Source organism: Macadamia integrifolia, chromosome 12 (genome assembly GCF_013358625.1).
Source record: "Macadamia integrifolia cultivar HAES 741 chromosome 12, SCU_Mint_v3, whole genome shotgun sequence".
NCBI lineage: Eukaryota > Viridiplantae > Streptophyta > Magnoliopsida > Proteales > Proteaceae > Macadamia > Macadamia integrifolia.
In genome coordinates, this window is record NC_056568.1 from 14,274,929 (window position 1) to 14,296,367 (window position 21,439).

Here is a 21,439-nt window from a genome sequence, read left to right on the forward strand (position 1 = left end):
AATCTAAATTGAATCTCACCTAAATCGCCTCATCTATCCTCCTGAGGAGAAATTTGGTTTCAAACTCCGGTTCAAAGAGTAGTATGCCATGCTAATGTGGCTGGGTATGCCTAGATCTGTTATCTCTCCTCCTCTCTTGTATCTCTCCCATCCCAGCCAATGGGATACCTCTAACCTCTTCCCATTTCTTTTCCATGTGATAAAGCCCCATTACATGTGAGGTTCATAACTTTTTCTTACCGTCCGAGAGATTCCGAGCATGGGTGGCCCGTCTTGGCTATGGGAATCCGTGTAGCACCCTCGTCACGGAGCTTTTTTGCACCCCGCTTCTTCGATTGCTGCAGACCAAAAAAAAAGGAAAAAAAGTTGTGGCAGAATCACTTGCAAGTTGAAATCAGATCAGTTCCTTTGTGCTGATCCGTCTCGTCTCCGATACTGACCGATCCGATCCAATTTAAAAACGGGGATAAATATGTTTTATATGGTTCGATCCAAGCCGACCCATATCGGTATCGGCAAAACCAATACCGTTTTAGAACCTTCGTCTCCGATGGCCTATTTAAGCTCACCATCGCTCTCTCTGTTAACCACCCGAAATGAATTTTACATGCAAGGCATTTTGAAAACCTTTCGGCGTCTTCTTCTTTTTGCTCACTCGCGTGTTCTCTCTCTCTCTAGTCACAACGAAAAAGCAAGCTTGGTGCTAAGCTGCTGCATTGGGCGATGGAGGGCTTAACAACTTCTTCTTCGAAGATCTTTGCAGAATACAACAGTAGCAGAGGATTCTTGTCTTCTGGAACTCTTTCTAATATACCAAAAAAATGTCTCTTTGGGTCTCGGAAGCTCGTTAGCCTCCATTTAACACATTCGTTTACTTTGCATTTCAAGGCAATTGAGTCTCTTGGATCCCCTTCTTTCTCGTCAGAAACACAGGTATCACTTTATCTCTTCCTGTTTAATCTCTTTATTCGATGTTTACTTCTGGAATCTCGGTGAGTAATTTGACGTTTTGCGTTTGTTTTACTAATCCTGTGCTGTTTTGGAGCTCTTCATGTGTAATCGATTTCGCTCGATCTTTATTTTGACTTATTGAACTTTTGAGTTTCTGGTTTTTCTGAAAAGATTTCTGATTTGCCCCCCCCCCCTTTTCTGTTGATCATTCTGTTGGTTTATTCTGACTAGCTCCCACATTTTCATTTTTCTTAGCCTGATAATATCAACTTTTCTGAATCTCTGATATTCTTTTCTTCAATTCTGTTATATTTCGAACATCATCTTTTCCTTGCCTTGATTTTTTTTTTGTTAGTGCTTGGGAAATGTTTTAGGTTGTCTGGTTCCATTATCGCACCCGAATTTTAGGGTTTCTACAATGATCACTCTGTCTAAGATATCGCACCCGAATTTTAGTTATAGTATTTCTTGAATTTTTTTTTTCTTGTTATTGTCTTTCTTTTGATAATTTTCTTGTTAAAGATCGTGATGTGTTTAATTTCTTTTGTTTTTCAAATCTTCCCCTTTCTTCGTATTCACTTCATTACTTTGTTCTCAAGTTCTTTTGTTCTTCTCAGTCCTTTTTTGGCACTTTATTCGTTTCTGTATTCGGGCTCTTTAGACCCTTTTTTAGATTACCTTTTCTTGTGTTTTGGCGCCTAAATACTTCACTGATTTGCTATGAGTGTGCTTCAGCTAAGACTAGGAGGTAATTAAAATTGGAAGAATTAATATTCTTGCTGGCTATGCTGGAAGATAATCAGGATATGAAGAAATGAAAAATCCTGTTGTACAATGGTGAATACATTATTGATCTTTACAATATAGCTGCCTCATTGATTGGTCAATCATACACAATTGATCATAAGATCTGTCTTAAGGAAATAATTCTTCACAATTGATTGCTATTTTAAAGCTTAATTGCAAATACTATAATGCTCTTAACAGCCGGGCTGGGATAATGCAAATTATCAAGCTCAAGCAACATGTAAGTTCTATTTCTAGTATGTTATTTATTTATTTCTTTTTTCAGATTCTTTGCCACATATTAATCCACCATTTGAACTTTAGGTCAATTGAAAACTGTTCATGTTAAATTGCAATTACAAAAGGAGTGCGTGTTTGGTCAGCGGTTCCTCCTTGTTGGTGATGATCCCATCCTTGGTTTGTGGGATCCTTCAAATGCTATACCACTGGAATGGTCAGATGGACATATTTGGGCAGTTGAGCTGGTAAGAAGTAATTCATGGAGTTGGAGAAATTGGGTTATTGACTGCTCTGTTCTTAAATGTTGGTTGTGTGTTAAATAGGATCTACCTGTTGGAAAGTCTGTACAGTTCAAGTTTATTCTTGAAGGAACTGTTGCCGGAGAGGTTTTGTGGCAGCCAGGCCCAGACCGGCTTGTGCAGACTTGGGAAACTAAGAACATTATCATTGTTTCAGAAGACTGGGAAAATGCTGAAATTCAAAAAATAACAGAGGAGCCGATGCTTAATCCACTCATGGAATCATATGCTACAGAAAACTTGCCTTATGCAAATGTGGAAGGGTTAGCTAAAGATAATGAGAGATTGATTGTTGCAGAGAAAATTTCCTTCCCTGAAGAGGAACCTATGGCTAGTGCAATCAGTGAACAGATTGATTCAGAGTATACTACTCTTCCAAAAGAAGATCCTGTGGTCATTGCAGGTAATACATCGATTGTTGCAGAGAATATTACTCATCCAAAAGAATACATGGCTGATTTGGGAGAGGGATTGCAAACTTTAGATAGAATTACTTATTCACAAGAAGAAAACATGCCTAATGCAAACATAGAATTCATAAGTGCCCAAAGCACACCTGAAAGTAATGGGGGAGTTAAAAGCTCTGAAGATGAGAACCAAGGTATCTATGAAGGAGGTTTTGTTCTAGTACCTGGATTGACTCCGTTACCAACAATGACAACTCAAGATTCATCATCACAAGTGGTTGAGAAAGGCAATAATTCCGGTACTTCTGTTCAAGCTGGTGAAGCTGATGATAATAGTGCATCTGAGGTAACTGTTTGAAAAGTTGTGCTTTTGTTTTCTTTTGTTGTCCTCAACAAGGAACCAGTCACCACTTGTTTCCATTGGTCTGGAATGATTTGAATCGGTAGGCCCCACAGTGTGCAAAAAGTGTTTGGCTGCGAACTTTTTTTTTTTTAGCTCCAAACTCAGCATATTGTCACTTTCAATTGAATAACATCAGAGCACTGGATCTGGGTAATCATAGAGTATAGAGTGAAGTTTCCCAATCCCCATATGTCACAGCAGATGATGTGTTTAATAGTCTTCCGATGGCTTTCCTACGGCAATCAACTTAGAAATTGGAAGTTAGAAGACAATAATAACGGGGGAAAATAGTTCTATTTAATGCCTAGTGAAGCAGTTTTTACTTGCACATACTGATAAAAGATCAAGCTGAGCTTTTCAGCCAAATAAAACTGATGCCCTCTGGGTTTCCAGTTTAATCTAAGTAGATTCTTAATCACTTCATCCATTGAAGTGTGCATTCCATTGGCTTCTTGTACACATGGAAGATGGATCTTGACATCCTTTCCTGTCTTTGTTTCATGAATCATGTAACTGTAGAAAAACCAGTTACCTGGGAAGCAAGAACCTGGTGGGGATACAATTCAGGAAGATAGAAGTAAGATAATGTTAATGGATGGAAATGAGGGAGAGCTGCATGTTGATGGACTCAAAGAAAAACCTCAAATAACCAAAGAACAAGAGGACTCCAGTTCGCAGCCAAATAATGGTGAAGATGGTGATGGTAATATTTTGCTGAATGACATCCAATGGGGTCGTAAAACTCTGTCCAAGTTTCTAACAAGTTTGGGTTTTCTGTAGTTTTAGTAAGGTGAACTACAACTTGAAAGAAGCCCCACCAATTTGCTTCAACCATGGATACTTACTTGATTATGTGGACTTTCTGTAGACCTTGCAAACAGGACAATAAAACCAAGCAATGTTGACTTTTCTGTTATCTGTACATAATACTTTTTATCATTTATTTCAATTCGGTTGGATGGTATTCTTTTTTCTTTTCTCTTGGTTGTTGTATGGGATTCTTTCAGACATCTGATTTGGTAGTCTCCCTTACTTTTTTGAAACCTGATTCAACTCTGTTTTGGTATACATTCTTGCTTCTGAATGTATTATAGACCCAGAATCTATTCCGAGAATACATGCCAAACATAGCCTGAGGATTTTCCATTAATGGTGTGGTTTCTAATGTAATGGCTGACCATTCTAGAGCTTAACCATAGCCAGTGAACAATTGTAGCCATGGGGCTGCTCTGGTTAATCAAAGAAATTGGAGTTTAAAGCATGCCAAGTTAATAAGAAATAGAGATCATGTGCCTTTAACTCAAGAATGCAAACTAAAAGCATGCCAAGCTTTCAATTGCAGTCAGAATCTGTGTAATTCTTCCCCTTCTTCTTCATCACCAATCATCATCAAACTAATCACTGCCTTGTTTATCTCCTACATCTTCAGCAGCTCCTTAATTGGTCTTCCGGAGTCCACCGTTGGCTGATGTGGCCCAATTTCCATATCAGCATAAGGAAGTTGCCACCCTTGAGTGGTAGTTTCCTGGATTCCTACCATGATGGTAACTCACTCCCCTAATGGTAGGGATCGGAATTACTTGTGATCACAAGTTCAAGGGATTCTGGCTTTTGAAGATAATTACAGCTATTCCATCTCTGTTGTAACTGAGGGAGAGATGAAAAGCCAGAAGAACAACCCCTACTATTGCTCACATTTGGAGAAATTCCAACAAAGAGGCTGTCAGTGATTTTGGTAGCAACCTAAAGGGTGGAAAAACTCAAGTGGAGTGAGCAGAGCATCTATAGGATGCAGAACGGTAAGGGGTTTGCTCTCAAAAATTTGTTTTTTGGGGATACCCAAGGTGTCCATCTTTGACCCGATTAGTCCTTGGGGTGGTTGTGATACTGCTTACACAGCACCAGGTCAGTCCGAGATGGAAACTCTTGTGTGGTGGCCCCAAGAAATTAAGGGCAGCAGAAAGGTTTGATCACTAGCTTCAGCAGTCCCACACGTTAAAGCCAAGGTGGTATGCTATAAGTCTATCTGGAAGCCAGAAGCCTACTAAGCTTCTGCAGTCCCTCACGTTCGGGTGGATCACCAACCGTAGGAAATTTACAAGAGGAGTTTAAGAAACTAAAACTTCTCGAAAGTTGGCTGTGAAGGTTAGAGGCTCTATATAAAGCCTGTGGCTTCCTCCCCTTTCAGCAAGTCTTAGCTATTGTCTTGAATAAAGGGTGCATGTGTAAGAAAGTCTAAGCTGTGTATTGAACTACCTGTGAGAAAGTCTTGCCTATGTGTGGCTGTGTATTTTTTCAAAGATGTTTATTGTATTATGTTTTAAGTGTCGTATTGTTAGTAAATGTGTATGAATTCGTATTTTATAAAAGTCTACTGTGTGTTCTATTTCTACTATTATCTTTGGCTCCGTTTGTTTCGGTGTAAATTATTACATCTAAAATTTTGCATGTGAAATTTTTTCAATGTCTGTTTTCAAGAGGTAAATCATCTCAGAAATTCCATGTTTGGGTAGAGACTTCCCACTGGTTTAGGGAATGAAGAAACGAACAATCACTCACCAATGGCCACTGAGATCGTGAAGGGGATGGGCAGAGGAGATTCACTCTTCGAGGACCAGAGCCAGAGCTTTGTACCTCTTCATCCGAGCTCGAAGAAGCTTTACCTATGATTTATATCCAAATTCAATTACCTCTTTTCTCATCGTAATCTTTCCTTGGCCTATGATTCCTTCAGAATTTGGATCATCTCCATACAGCTATACCCTCCAACCCCATCTGTGTGGTACAATTGGATGGAGAGGATCCGAGTTTGATTCCTTTACGCTACATTTGGTTGCAAGGGAGAATTAACAGAAAGGGAAATGATTATTTTCACAAAAGTTGTATTCATTATGGTTGTCAAAATTACTTGAATTTCTTACTTTTTGTTTTTTTGTAAATAATTTCTTATCTTATTTAATAATGATGCTTTTTAAATGTAAATTTTATTTTAATTTTCAAACTCAAGAGATTTGGATGGAAAGTAAAGTAATATTTAATAGCCAAATAAGGAATGAATTGTATTTAGCGATACAACCATGTAGGGGTAATGATTACAAAAGTTTCTATTTTAAATTTAAAAAAATTTATTTTTTCCTCCTCTTTAATTCCCTTGCAACCAAACAGAGCCTAGTTTCTGTTTTCATCCATCCAAAATACATCTTTTCCTCATGGTAATTTTTCTCTGTCCAATGACTTAAGTACGTTTGAGTAAGTACGAAGCCCTTTGCTACGGTAATTTTTCTGTCTCAAAAGTTTTGTTTAGAGACTGTTATGTAATCATCTCTAATAGTTAATCAAAAAAAAAAAAAAAATCGTTGCAGTACTTGAGAAAATTTTATAAACCTGCTTTTTTACTATAGAATTAACACTAATCATCGGTCTAGGAATTCTTCACTAGCTTGTATATCAATCGGTAGGACTTCGCACATGTAAGAGTCTCGCGCATCAAGTGTATCCTTTAAAGGAGTCTAAACCATATGATTACTATCGCCCAACTGAGCCCAACATGATTTTGAAAATCATCTTATAAAATATGTAATTTATATTACACACACACTCTCTCTCTTCCTGTTCCTTTTTTTTTTTTTTTTTTTATATTATTATTTATTATAGGTAAAATATATAGTATTAAGAAGAGAAAACATAAATATACAAGGAAAAAAGGCAACCCAGACCCTAGAATTGCAAAATCACCGTTCTAGCTTCCCACCGCTAATGTAAGACCCTAATCCAAAATCAAATTAGAGGTGTAACAGGGCTGGGTTGGGCTGGGCTTCTTAAAACCCTAGCCCAACATTGAGTCTCCTTAACTGGGCCCAAACCCGCTTTGACCCTGATTCAGGACCGCAAAACTTCAACTCAGGCCCAACCCTTTAGGGTTCAACCCAACCCTCACCCGCTCTGATTGGCCTTGATTTTTCAGGGTCGGGCCGAGATGACTGATTGACCCTGGTTTGCCATCAAGGGTCGAGTTTACCTTAATCCTGACTCCGCAAAATATGAAATAATTAAAACATAAAAAATATTCATAATAAAGAGGAGAATAAAAAAAAAAAAAAAATTACTTGTCATGAGGAGAACATCTTAAAGCAAACATTCAAACAATACAAATAACTCCAATTATTATGGCATATAAAGAGGAGATCATCCTAAGAAAGTAAATAATCTAAAAAAATTCAATTATTTGTCATGATAAACAAAGAAATCATCTTAATAAGGCAAACAATCCGAAGATCTCAAAACCCTTGTCATGTTAAACAAAGAGGAGAACATCCTAAGAAAACAAAAAATCCAAAGTCAACATTAGAGATAAAAATCAGGGCCAGGTTAGGCCAAAAGTCAATGTAAAAAAATCAGGGCCGGATTTAGGGGTAGAAATCGTCTGAAATTCTCATCTCGTACAATTCCATACAATTCCACCCTAAACGGCTGACATGTGTAAATATTCCATATCTACGGTTCATATTAATCAACCATAATACAATGTTAATCAACCATAATACAACCATAATACAATCTGAATCGTAGATATGGAATATTTACACGTGTCAGCCGTTTAGGGTGGAATTGTATGAAATTGTACAAGATGAGAATTTCAGACGATTTCTACCCCCGGATTTAGGGTAGGCCAAAGATATCAACTTTTACCCACCCCTGACCCTGACTCAGGGTCAGAAATTTTAGGGTCCGGTCGACCCTCAGGGCCAAAATTTTTGAGTCGGTACTTGTTCAGGATCAGGGCGGGCCAAGAATGGGTTCAGGACGTCAAGGTTAAACTTGCACTCCTATCTGCCACCCTCTGTACGTAGTCAATCGCCACCACCACTATAATACTAACATAGGTGGACTTCACAAGTGTTTTTGGGATCACCTTTCTCTCTCTCTTCTCTCTTATGTTGGATCATGACCTAAGAAGGTATTGAGCAGTCGTCGGCGAGCTAGGATGATCTAGTTGACTGGGCTTATAAATAGGGGATTATGGTTTTCTTCCCCGATTAACTGCCAAGTGGTGAGTCAATAGTCTGAGTGATTACACGTATAACATAATATACCCATCTAACAGAAAAGGAATATTTTGAAAATGTTAGTAGAAGGTATTTTCATAAAAACAAAATAAGAAAAGAGTAGGTATGCTATTGGGTTACTTGGGAATAAAGTATATTAGCGTTTATTAATCGTTGGATTATATAGTTTACATCAATACCATTTGTACTTGTTGTTTTTCACAATCTATCCAGTCCCGACGCTCTATAGTCACTCTACTTCTCCCTCTTCAGTAAATTTTGTCGCCCTTGTTGCCCCTATCATTGATCTCTCTCCTCTAAACACTCTCCCCCTTCCGTCTTGGATTCAAATGGCAACAATTGGTCAAATTTGATCAAAATTTGCAACGACCAACATATGATTGGCATGGCAGAGGCATCGTGAGCATGCCATTTGTCTCAAGTTTCTCTTCTCCCTTGCTTTATTTGCTTCTTGCGAGGATCTTACCTCGTCCGAGGATCATAGAAAACAATATAGTACCATCGAAGCTTTTATCTCTCAAAAAACTACCCTAACAAAGCATCTTAGAAACAATCCTTTCTAAGTTTTTTGAGGTTTCGAGTTCTCTCGGTTTCACGATTTCAGAGGGGAAACTACATGATTCAAAAGGACAAAATAACATTAGGAACGATTTTATCCTGCATTGTGGATTAATTAGTAATAAATTTATTACCCCTGTTCATTTTAATCCACTTTTTTTTTTTTTTTTTGATAGAAACATTTTAATCCACCTAAAATCCCCAATACCTGGGTTATTGATGCTAGTTTAGACATCTTAATTCACATCACAATCAAATTGCAATTGAAACTATACATTTGTCTTCTGGTAAGAATTGAAAATCATACATTTTATCTCCAGTCGGATAGAAAGAAGAAGATGAAAAACATATTCTTTAAGCAAAGCTCAATCTGAACTTATCATCATAAATAAAACTGAAAGTGAAGGCAGTGGAGATGAGTCGAAGGGGCTGGAGGAGGGGACTGAGGGGAGGAGAAGCTATGAGAGAGAGAGAGAGAGATCACGGATCAGATGCAGGGACAAAAAAAAAAAAAAAAAAAATGATGTAACAGCTGTGGGTTGAAGTTTTAATCTTTTCCCTTCCATCCAATGGTTTATATAAGCTGAGCGAATTCGATACCTAAAATTCAACTAGCATGTAAAATTCTGAAATAACCTCCTAACATGCTTATTGCTCTCCCTAACAAAATCTTTCTCTTAATATTATTAAAGTACACTACGCTCTCAAACAAAGAACTCAATCCTTGTCTTAAATTGAGGAGTTTTAGGAGTTGGGGTGGATCTTAGGAAAAAAATCGTCTGCAATTCCGATCTCGTACAATTCCATGAAATACCACATTCGGGGGGTGACACGTGTATTGATACCAATGCAATGGTCCAGATCTGATTTAAATGCCTCATCACTGATTTAATGTTTTATTAGTTGTACCAGATCTGAACCATTGTATTGGTATCAATACACGTGTCACTCCCTGAAGGTGGTATTTCACGGAATTGTACGAGATCGGAATTGCAGACGATTTCAACCCGTGGATCTTATATGGTAAATTTTCTGTGTGGTGGGCGATGGGGGGTTGAAATCGTTTGCAATTCCGATCTTGTACAATTCCGTGAAATACCACCTTCAGGGGGTGACACGTGTATTGATACTAATACAATGGTCCAGATCTGGTATAACTAATAAAACCTTAAATCAGTGAAGAGGCATTTAAATCAGATCTGGACCATCGCATTGGTATGGTATAACTAATAAAACCTTAAATCAGTGAAGAGGCATTTAAATCAGATCTGGACCATCGCATTGGTATCAATACACGTGTCACCCCCTGAAGGTGGTATTTCACGGAATTATACGAGATCGGAATTACAAATGATTTTTTTCCGGGCGATGGGTACCACTGCTTCTTCTTGAAAACATCTTTTGTCATGGATGCGACAATGTGGTGAGCATCCAATTACCAACCTGACATCAGAGCATGTGCCAATATTGTCTCGACCATTTGATGCTCGCCGCACCATGGCACCCGCTGCAGACAACCATCACTTAAGGGTCCGAGATTCTGTGTATGGAAGTGGCCATGGGATTCATGTTTTGGAGCTTTATCCCTTCCCGCCATCACTGAGCGCAGTATAAAAAAGTGCCGCAGAAAATTGCCACCTGTCAGAATCACCGTAAGCTGAAATGTGAAATCGGATCAGTTCCTTTTCTCCTGGTCCGGGCCCGTCTCCAATGGCCTATATTTAAGCTCGTCACAATCCAGCATTGTCTCCACTTTTCTCACTCCTCTGCCAACTCTCCTGCCTGCTCACTCCGCTTTGCTGACGCCTGCGTTCTCTCTCTCTCTCTCTCTCTCTCTCTCTCTCTCTATTGTCACAACGGAAAAGCAAGCGCGGTGCTAAGGTGCTGCGTTGGGCGATGGAGGGACTAAGAAGTTCTTACCCGAAGATCTTTGCAGAATACAACACTAGCAGAGCATTCTTGTCTTCTGGAACTCTTTCTAATGTACCAAGAAAATGTTTCTTTGTGTCGCGGAAGCTCGTTAGCATCGATTTATCACATTCGTTTCCTCTGTATTTCAAGGCATTTGAGTCTCTTGGATCCTCTTCTTTCTCGTCAGAAACACAGGTATCTCTTTATCTCTTCCTGTTTAATCTCTTTATTCTATGTTTATTTCTGGAATCTGAGTTAGTAATCATGAGCTGTTTGGAGTTCTTCGTGTCTAATTGATTTCTCTAGATCTTGTTTTGACATCTTGTACTTTTGGTGTTCTTATTCTTTCAGTTTCTGGTTTTATTGAAAAGATTTCTGATTTCCCCCCTTTTTTGATGATCATTCTGTTGGTTTATTCCGACGACTCCCGCACTTCCATTTTTCTTTGCTCGATAATATCAAAATTTTGCTGAATCTCCGATATTCTTTTCGTCAATTCTGTAATAGTTCGTACTTCATCTCTTTTCCTTGTTTCTATTTTTTAGCTACTGCCTGGGAGATGTTTTTGTTGGTCTAGTTCCATTATCACACCAGATTTTTGAGGGTTTCTACAATTATCACTCTGTCTAAGATATCTGGTTGGTTCTTTTTCTTAGGGAAGAACCCTCATCTCAATTATAGTATTTCTTGAATTTTTTTCTTGTTATGGTTATTCCTTTAATAGTCTTCTTGTTAAGGATCGTGATGAGTTTAATTTCTTTCCCTTTCATTCTATTGACTTCATTACTTTGTTCTCAAGTTTCTTTTGCTCTGCTCAGTCCTTTTTTACCTCTTTATTCGTTTCTGTATTGGGTCTCTTTAGAACTTTTTTTTTTTTGTGTTTTTGGCACCTATCTACTTGACTACTTTACTGTAAGTGCATTAGCTAAGACTAGGAGGTAATGAAAATTGGAAGAATTGATATTCTTGCTGGCTATACTGGAAGATAATCAGGATATGAAGAAATGAAAATTCGTGATGTATGATAGTGAATAAAATCTTGACCTTTGTGCCTGATTGATTGGTGAATCTGCCAACATAAGACTTTGAGCTACCACAGTGTCCCAGTGGATATTAGACAAGGGTTGTGATTAATTGATGTCTTTAAGAAGGCAAAAATATTTTTTGCCTGTAAACATCAAGAGTAATAATCTTCTGATGGTCCTATGTAAATAATCGTGCACAATTGATCATAAGAAATTGGTCTTGTGGATATAATTCTTCACAATTGATTGCTATTGTAAAGCTTAATTGCAAATAGTATAATGCTTTTATGTACTGATCATCTGTGCAGGCGGGCTGGGAGACTGCAGATGATAAGTCTCAAGCAACAAGTAAGTTTTATTTCTGGTATGTCCTTTTCTTTTTCTCTTTTACATTTGTTTGTTCCATATTAATCCACCATTTGAACTTCAGGTCAATTGAAAACTGTTCATGTTAAATTCCAATTACAAAAGGAGTGTGTGTTTGGTCAGCGGTTCCTCCTTGTTGGTGATGATCCCGTCATTGGTTTGTGGGATCCTTCAAATGCTATACCACTGGAATGGTCAGATGGACATATTTGGGCAGTTGAGCTGGTAAGAAATAATCCATGGAGTTGGGGAAATTTGGTTATTAACTGCTCTGTTCTGAAATGTTTGGTTGTGTGTTAAATAGGATCTACCTGTTTGGAAGCCTGTACAATTCAAGTTTATTCTTGAAGGAACCACCGGAGAGGTTTTCTGGCAACCAGGCCCAAACCGGCTTGTGCAGACTTGGGAAACTAAGAACGTTATCATTGTTTCAGAAGACTGGGAAAATGCTGAAATTCAAAAAATAACAGAGGAGCCGATGTTTCATCCAATCATGGAATCATTTGCTACAGAAAACTGGAATTATCCAAATGTGGAAGGGGTGGCTAAACATAATGAGAGATTGACTTTTGCAAAGAACATTTCCTTCCCTGGAGAGGAATATATGGCTAACGCAAGCAGTGAACTGATTGATTCAGAGTATACAACTCATCCCAAAGAAGATCCTGTGGCCATTGCAAGTAATACATCAATTGCTGAATACATGGCTGATTTGGGCGAGGGATTGCAAACTTCGGACAGCATTACTTATTCACAAGAAGAAAACCTGCCTAATGCAAACAAGGAAGTCATCATTGCCCAAAGCACTCCTGAAAGTAGTGAGGGAGTTATAAGCTCGGAAGATAAGGACCAAGGTATCTATTAAGGAGGTTTTGTTCTAGTACCTGGACTGACTCCGTTACCGACAATGAGAACTCAAGATTCATCATCACAACTGTTTGAGGAAGGCAATAATTCCGATGCTCCTGCTCAAGCTGGTGAGGCTGATGATAGTAGTGCACCTGAGGTAACCGTTTGAAAAGTTGTACTTTTGTTTTCTTTTGTTATCCTCAACAACGAATCAGTCTCCACTTGTCTCCATCGGTCTGGACTGTATTGAATTGGTAGGCCTCATAGTGTGCAAAAAGTGTTTGGCTGTTATATGTTCTTTTTTTAGCTTCTAGCTCAGCAGCATATTGTCACTTTCAATTGAATAACACCAGAGCACTGGATCTGGGTAATCATTGAGTATAGTATGAACTTTCCCGATCCCAAATGTCACAGCAGATGATGTGTTTAATAATCTTCTGATGCCTTTCCTGCGGCAATAAACTTAGAAGTTAAAGCAACAAAACAATAACTGGGAAAAATGGCTCTATATAATGCTTAGTGAACCATTTTTTATTTGCACATACGGATAAAAGATCGAGCTTAGCTTTTCAGCTAAATAGAATTGATGTTCTCTGTGTTTCAAGTTAAACCTCAGTAGATTCTTTATCACTTCATCCAATTGAAGTGTGCATTCCATTGACTTCTTGTCCACATGAAAGATGAATCTTTACATCCTTTCCTGCCTCTGTTTCATGAATCATGTAACCATAGAAAAACCAGTTACCTGGGAAGCAAGAACCTGGTGGGGATACACTTCAGGAAGATAGAAGTAAGGTAATGTTAATTGATGGGAATGGGGGGACCTGCATGTTAATGGGCTCAAAGAAAAACATCAAGTATATAAAGAACAAGAGGACTCCAGCTCACAGCCAAATAATGGTGAAGATGGTGATGGTTATATTTTGCAGAATGACATCCAATGGGGTCATAAAACTACGTCCAAGTGTCAAACGACTTTGGGTTTTCTGTAGTTTTAGTAACGGTGAACTGCAACTTCAAAGGAACCCCAACCATTTTCTGTAGTTTTAGTAAAGGTGAACTGCGAGTAGTCAGCATCGGTATCCTCGGAACCATATCAGCTTGACTTACTCCTAATTCTGAATGTTTTCTATCCCAATCCACATGTAAAATCCAAAAGTAAAACCATAATAAAAGTTGATTAAAATAAATAAAACTGTCCGATACAATCCGATTCAGACCGATCCAAATTGACCGTTTTCAAGTTTTAAAACCTTGCCTGGGAACAACCTCTTATATAGAGTGGGTCATTGTCCCATATGAAAAATATAGTAAAATACAATCAATTGTCAATCAAGCTAGGTAGATATTTGTCGATTACCAAAAAAAAAAAAAGAAAAAAAAAAAAAGTAGATATTTTTTAAGTCTCTCTCAAATTTTTGATCTCCTTCGACATATTTTGGTGGCGATCTGAATGAGAAGTTTTTTGAGATCTGTGATGGATGTAGAGGAGTTGGACCAATAGGCCTAAGCCCGGAGCTCAAGACTGATCTCGTATGGGGGTGCAGGGGCGTAGTCCTCGCGGTATGGTTCGACTGGATTGACTACGACTGGTGGGTCGACCCACGACTTGGAGCATATAATGTACTATTGTCTTGTTGAGAAAATCATTGTATTTTGGGGGGTTTTTTGAGTTAGGGTTTCAGGGCGAGTTTTCTCGCTGTTGCTTGGGTGTAATTAGGGGTGTCAATTCCTAAACCGAACCGGTAAAATCGGTCGGACCAAACCGATAACAACACGGATCGAACCGAACCGAAGCCTTATTGGTTCAGTTTGATTTGAAGTATTGCAACCCTAAAACCAAACCGAACCACACCGGAAACCGGATGAACCCGAAACCAAATCGAAACCGGCTCAAAACTCAGACCGAAACTGAAACCAAACCGGTAATAAACCAAAACACTCCAAAATTCATTAAAAAAAAAAAATCAAAATTTGCATAGTTTTGTATACATTTGTATGGAAAGTCGAATCCAAACTGGACCAAAAACCAAAACCAATCCGGTTACAAATCGATTTAAGAAACCGAAGACAAATCGAAACCAAACCGCACCGAAACTGAAACCAAACCGAAACCGGAATTTCCTTATTGGTTTGGTTTCGATTTCAGCTTTCCCACACCGAAACCGAGCCGGACCGACCGATTGACACCCCTAGGTGTAATCTCTCTTCTGCATCGTGAAACATCTTTTTCTTCGTACGAAGACGTAGCACACCATATTGGTGTATGAACCTCATTAAATTTTCTGAGTCGTGCGAATTTTTTGTCTATTTATTTTCGTATTTATTGGTATTTAATGTAACAATATTTATTAGAGTTAGGCGTTGTGATCAATGGTCAATGGAGCTAGGCAGGGGTGATGTTGGGCTCATTCATAACCTTTCCCCATCAATGCATGACTTTATCTATCAATCTTTAACGTGACTCCTCGAGCTGGAGGGTGGGGATCTGTAACACTCAACTTACCAACAAGAAATAAAATTTATTTTTTCCGAGTGTCTTTGTGAAGATGTCTGCAAGTTGAACTTTGATGGAGACATGTTTTTGACAATCTGCCCGGGTGGTAGAAAAACGAGCTCCTTGAAGAGCACACCATTGACAAGAAGCTTTCTTCAAGTCCATGGACTTCTGTAATTTAGCATATCTTGATGGAAGTTTGTATTCTTCCTCATGGAAACCCCCTTGTAACAGACATTTTTTTATCCATCTTAGTGATGTAGAGGCCAATTCTTAGCTGCAGCAATGGCAAGTGTTTACTTGACAGCCACTAACTTTTCCATGGGTGCAAGGTTAAACGATAGTCAATTCCTTTAGGTTGATGGTAACCTTTGGCAACTAGTCTTACTTTACAACCGCTCAATGGAGTCATTAACACGAAATTTAATCTTGTATACCCATTTGAATCCAACTTCACTTTTACCCAGAAGTAAAGGTTGTGGAATTTATGTCTTAATCTCTTCTAGTGTTGTGAGCTCTTTTTGCATGGCATTGCGCCAATGGGCAAGCTGGACAGCCTGAGTATAGGTAGTAGGCTCTTCATGGGAGAAAGCATTAGCCAAAAAAAACTTGGTATGAGGGAGAGAAATGACTCTCATGGATGTATGAAGCAAGGGGGTTATGTAATACGTGTGGATTGTTGACCAGATAGAGAGTGATTGGAATGGGTAATAGCGGCATGCGTTTGATCACTTGAAAATTTTGCATTGTGAATGCTCGTTTAAGTAAATGGGCCTAGCTTTGAGGGCATGATATGATTTATAATCGGATCGATCGATATTGGATTTTAATCGGGCTACCTTAAACGAGCCTTAACTGGGCCATAATCGGACTAAGGATATATTTAAGTTTAAACAGGCTCAAACGGACTTTAAATATGCATACCCTAAAATTCTTTTCTTAAATGGGTTGAAGGCCTAGAAATGTTCCATTTGAACATGAAATCACTAAAATTTTATACGAAAAATCATCATAGTAGAAGGTGAAGCAAATCCAAATATAGTGAGAAAAATCATCCACTATAGTGAGGAAAAAGTGGGCTCCTAAGTAGGATGGTGTGGCATGGCCTCCTCATATATCAAGATGAATTAACTCAAAGGGGGAAAGAAATCTAACGAACACTAGAAGGAAAAGTAAATCTAGTTTATTTAGCCATAGTGGAAATATCACAATGGTACATAGGAAAAGGAAAAGCATTGATAGATATTTGTTAGGAAGGATGCCCAAACCTATTATTCCAAAATGATGAACCAGAAATTACAGGAAGAGCAACTCATCCCGCATTGTAACCATGTCAATTAGTTTCTTTGTTGCCAGATCTTGAAAAACACAGAAGGTTGGAAAGAATAAGGCAAAACAATTCATTGAAGATGTCAATGAGTTTATTAATGAAAAGTAAATTGAAAGCAAAGGTAGGCACATGTAGAACATTAATATCTAAAGAGATATTGGATGATAAACGTAAGTCACCAGTATGCGTAATGATAGTACTTGTGCCATTAGGTAGGCAAACAAGTTTATCATATAAATATTATTTGGCATTGGAAAGTAAGACTCTAGAATAAGTTACCCATGAATTGGGATTGCAAGAAAGAGTAGAGTTACAACTTGTCATACCAATGAAATTTAAGACTCTAGAATAAGTTACCCATGAATTGGGATTGCAAGAAAGAGTAGAGTTACAACTTGTCATACCAATGAAATTAGCAAAGGAAGGATGGCCATTAGTGTTCAAGAGATAGAATAGTTGTTGGTATTTGTTAAGTAATGGAACTACATTGTATTTCTTGACTTCAGAAGATTACAACCTAGTGGTCTATATATAGGGCCTGGATAGAAATCCACGTGATTAGAAACTCTATTTGATAAGGAGATCTAATAGGAGTAGTTATATTAGAATACAAACTCTATGGTCTCTTGTGCCATTAGGATAAATAACTGGGTTCCAGCAGCCAAAAGTTTTCGAATCAAAAAGGTCTCTTGTGTCTTGTTGGCTGCATCTCTATCTGAAGAATAAGAGCTCTATGGTCGGACGAAGCGAGTATTTCCATGAAGACATTGGCAGTAGGATAAAGAGCAGTCCATAGTGAATTGGAGAAGAACCTATCAAGTTTAGCTTCAATTCAATTCATCCCGTGCTATCTATTACACCAAGTGAATGGCTAATCAGAAGGCTGTATTTCAGAAATGCAAGCATTGTTGGTGAAGTCATTAAAATAAACTAATTGATCATCTGAAATCGCTCTTCCACCACTCTTATCTTCTTTCGAAAGGTAAGCATTCCAGTCCCCGCAGGGAATCCAGGGATTGGTAACGGAGCTTGATAAATGAAGAAGAGAGCAGAATTGTGAACGTTTAGTGGAAACATTGCAACTCAAATATACAAAGGCAGCACTCCATTTCTGCATTGATTCTGAAAGCTGAATTTCCACATGGATGCACCAATCCGACTGCCAAATCACATCCAAAGTGTAACTTGTGGACCACATCAGAAGGAGACCTCCGGTTCCACAAATAGCCGGAGAACAAACAAAACTAGAGAAAGAAAGACTTCTACAGAGTTGATGTAATCTTGCACTACTCTTTTTAGTTTCAGAAAGAAAGTAAATGGCTGGTCTGTGCTTACTAATCAAGAGGCGGATCTCCTGCCATGCAATAATTTCATGGTGCCTCTAATAAGCTTAAGAGGTTCATTATAGCTGCAAGGACAATAACAAGAAAAGTGGGAGGAAGTCAGGAAGGAAAAAACCCTTGGGGTGTACCATGCATTAGCATGGAAGCCAAGTGGCTAAATTCCAAAAAAGGTAAGGGTGGGAGGCATAGGGGATGGAATGTGGAATATTAGTAGAAAAGGCCACGTGGTAGATATAAAATGAGAAAAGAAACAGACGGAGGAACACGCAATTGGATAAAAATCGTCTGTTTTTCTTCATTCTTGTTTTGCTGTGTTTTGCTACCTATAGAAGAGGACACATGTCCTCCTTTAAACCTGCGGCTGAGATTATTTTGGTTGGTCTGTTGTTACTAAATCTGGTTTAGATTAATGGATGACTCGAACCATATTGACTTGAACCGGTTCTGACCAAATAACTCATAACTAGGTTTGAATTTCAAATATCCTCTTTTTGAATTTCAAATCCCTAAAAGGAGATTTCTCATTCCGGAACCCTTGTTTGCAGAAGTTTTCCATTTCACGATTCTCTCTCTCTCGCCCCTCTGCAGCATCTCTCTTGCAGGAAGAAACCACCGCTCACAATTCTCTCTCTCTCACCCTTCTCACTGTAGCAAGAGAAACCCTAGCGGTGGTTTCTTCTGCTGCTCCCGATCAAGGTGAAAGCTCACGAAGGGGTTTTACCACTACTGGAAGGGGATTAGTTGTCTCTCTCTTGCGAAGGTTAGGGTATAAGGTTTCTTCTGCTGCTCTACTCATGAAGCTCGTGGGTTGCTCTGTGAAGGTTTCTCTCTCCTCCGGGGGGTTGGTCTCTCTCTACTCAAAAGGTCGGTCTCTCTATGGTATTGTGAGTTATTTGGTTAGTAGTTGAGACATAGGTTTAAGTATAGTTCCAATCTTAGTTTATTTCCTATTGTAACCGAAAGAGGTCGGTCTCTTTTTACTCTCCTTTAAATAGAACAGAGCATCACCACGCTAGACAAAGTCTGAACCTATCATTGTTCAGCGCACCCTCTCTCTCTCTCTCTCTCTCTCTCTCTCTCTCTTCACAGTAGCAGGTACTGGTTTGTTACAAACTTACAATGCCAAACTACAATTTTGTTGCTAACGTAAGATTTAGTCCTTTTAATTGGAAATTCTTAGATATGCTTGCTAACGTGTAAGGTTTCTGCTCAAACATATCTAAGAACCTCCAATTAAAATGATTTAGTTAGAGATGTAATATGTTTGCATTTATTTAGTGATGCTAGTTTTGCTTGTTTTGGGTTCATTCACAGGTACATTAGTGTTAGCTTCTATGTGGTAGGGTTATTACTAATATATTGGATTTGATGGACTCCAATTCACTCTAGATCGTTAAGCTACTCTCCTTTCAAGCTTTGACTTTCAGGCTTTTCATCTACTGGCTGGTCATGGGGAACCTCATGGAGAAGGAGCCTTAACTTTCAAGAATTTGTTTTATTTAGAAGGATGATATTTTGTATTTTATTTTATTTTGTTTTTTTAAAAAGCTGAATATGTAGGAAGTGTTTTAGCAAGTTTTAAGTTGTTTTTGGTTTGAATCAAGTAACCTGTGTTTTTTTGTACTTCTCTTATGGATATTACATTTTATAGAGAAATGGATGCACAACAACGAATGTGTAGCTGTGGAAAGGTGATGGTCATCCGAACTTCTCAAACGTCGAAGAATCCTGGACGACGATTTTACAGATGTCCGGTAGGCGGAAAACATCCGGGATGTTTTATTTGGTTGGACCCAGTATCGAGGAATTATACTGAATCTGTAGACACAAGATCATGTTATTCAACAGAAAGTGTTAATAGGAACACACGGGTCATCTCGGCTATTCGTCAACCCTCCTATAGTCCACAAGTGCGGAAACAAATACTATTGGACCGGTCGTTGCTCAATCATTATTATGGTTTAACCATCTTCCTATGTATTTGGGTGTTAATTCTCTCGTGTTATGTCTTCTATGTAACGGCCTTGTAAATAGGACTAAAAATTATTTCAAATTAGTGTTACGAAGACTTTGAAACTGTATTTGGCATGGTATTTTGTATGATATTTAGGAAAGCATGCTTGTGAACTGAAAGTAGGGAATTTGAAGGATAAATAGTCATTATGATCAAAGGACTGGGGAAGCTGGTTGGGTTTCAGTTTTTCTCTTTGATTATAACATGTAGTAAATACAAGATTAAGACTTTATGTAAGACTTCATTGTAGATAAACTTTATATTGACTTCTTATGAATGTTTATTCTCTTTAATTATAAGTTATTTTTAGCTTTTGTTCTCATTAAATACCTTTTAGTGAGACAAATGGAACCATTTGAGTATTAGTTTCATTTGCTTGATCATTTTGAGGGCACCCTGATATAGCATTTTCTGAATCCCCATGGTAACATACAAGAATAAGACTTTATGTAGGACGTCATGAAGAAAATAAAAAGAATAATAGAGAGTATGTATGTTAGATAAAAATAGATATATAGCCTCAACTACCTCATAGTTTTTTTTTTTTTTGGGTGATTATTAACTTTTGTTTGTTAATGAAAAAGGTGATGTATGAATTGTTCAGCTGGTATCCTCTCAACATCAGAATGTTGTATGGAAATATAACCCAAACAAATGGATGAAGTAGTCACGCAAGCTTCAAGTTAGAAGATCAAGACCAAAACTTGGGCAACATTCATGAACTTGAGAACCAATTGAAGGACTCAAGCTTCACTTCTCTAATTAAGATCAAAATCTTCTAACCCACCAAAAGATGATCACCATCTCCTAATATCCATCAAATGATCACAATCTTCTGATCTTCATTGATCAAAGGCCCGAACACCAAGTGTAGGCCAAAAATCCTGGAATTCATGTTCATATGTAGGGGTGTCAATTTGTGACCCAAACCGGGTAAACCGACTGGGACCGACCGTTTAAAGACCGGCCCGGCCCGGACCGTTTATTAAACGTGTCGGGCTTGAGCCTGGCCCGTTTATAAATGGTCGGTCTCGGTTTTGCTACTTGAACCGTCGGGCGCCCGACCGAGACCGACCGAATAACGCCCAACCGAGACCGGCCTATTGTGCACCGACTTGGCCTGACCCTTTTTATGATTGTAGAATACCTATTTTACCCCCCAAATTAAAGAATAAAAACTAAAAAGTAAAGACATGTTCACATTTTAAATAATGGTTATATTTTGTATCATTTATTGATTTATTGTCATTTTTTTGGGCTTGCATAAGTGGGCCGGAATATAATAGCACATTTTAAAGAGGGCCCGTTTAAAAACCGGTTAAAGCCCATTTAACATTAAACATGTCCGTAGCCCGGTTAAGGCCCGACTAAAGCCCGATTAAGGTGGCCCGATT

At 38.4% G+C, this 21,439-nt stretch overlaps 2 protein-coding genes and 1 long non-coding RNA gene across 6 annotated transcripts; all 3 read left to right on the forward strand.

Moving 5' to 3' along the window:
- Positions 1-374: 374 nt before the first annotated feature.
- LOC122058140 lies at positions 375-13,920 on the forward strand. Of its 4 annotated transcripts, none has more exons than XM_042620648.1 (5): positions 375-933; positions 1,939-1,978; positions 2,062-2,222; positions 2,301-3,029; positions 13,594-13,920. In XM_042620648.1, exons 1-5 carry the CDS (start codon positions 724-726, stop codon positions 13,903-13,905), a joined length of 1,452 nt encoding a protein of 483 aa, XP_042476582.1. In that variant the 5' UTR covers positions 375-723; the 3' UTR covers positions 13,906-13,920. The 4 variants fall into 4 exon arrangements, with proteins under 4 accessions (XP_042476582.1, XP_042476584.1, XP_042476585.1 ...); XM_042620650.1 differs by lacking the exon at positions 13,594-13,920 and adding an exon at positions 3,606-4,059 and having other exon boundaries at positions 385-933; XM_042620651.1 differs by lacking the exon at positions 13,594-13,920 and adding an exon at positions 5,600-5,966 and having other exon boundaries at positions 388-933.
- On the forward strand, positions 10,453-13,260 carry LOC122058141. Its single transcript, XM_042620653.1, has 4 exons — positions 10,453-10,816; positions 11,955-11,994; positions 12,077-12,237; positions 12,317-13,260. The coding sequence occupies exons 1-4, from the start codon at positions 10,607-10,609 to the stop codon at positions 12,875-12,877; spliced, it is 972 nt and encodes a 323-aa protein (XP_042476587.1). The 5' UTR covers positions 10,453-10,606; the 3' UTR covers positions 12,878-13,260.
- A 4,623-nt stretch (positions 13,921-18,543) lies between the features above and the next one.
- LOC122094722 lies at positions 18,544-20,107 on the forward strand. Its single transcript, XR_006144968.1, has 2 exons — positions 18,544-18,895; positions 19,683-20,107. It is a non-coding gene; the product is annotated as an uncharacterized LOC122094722 (long non-coding RNA).
- The last annotated feature ends 1,332 nt before the right edge of the window (positions 20,108-21,439 follow it).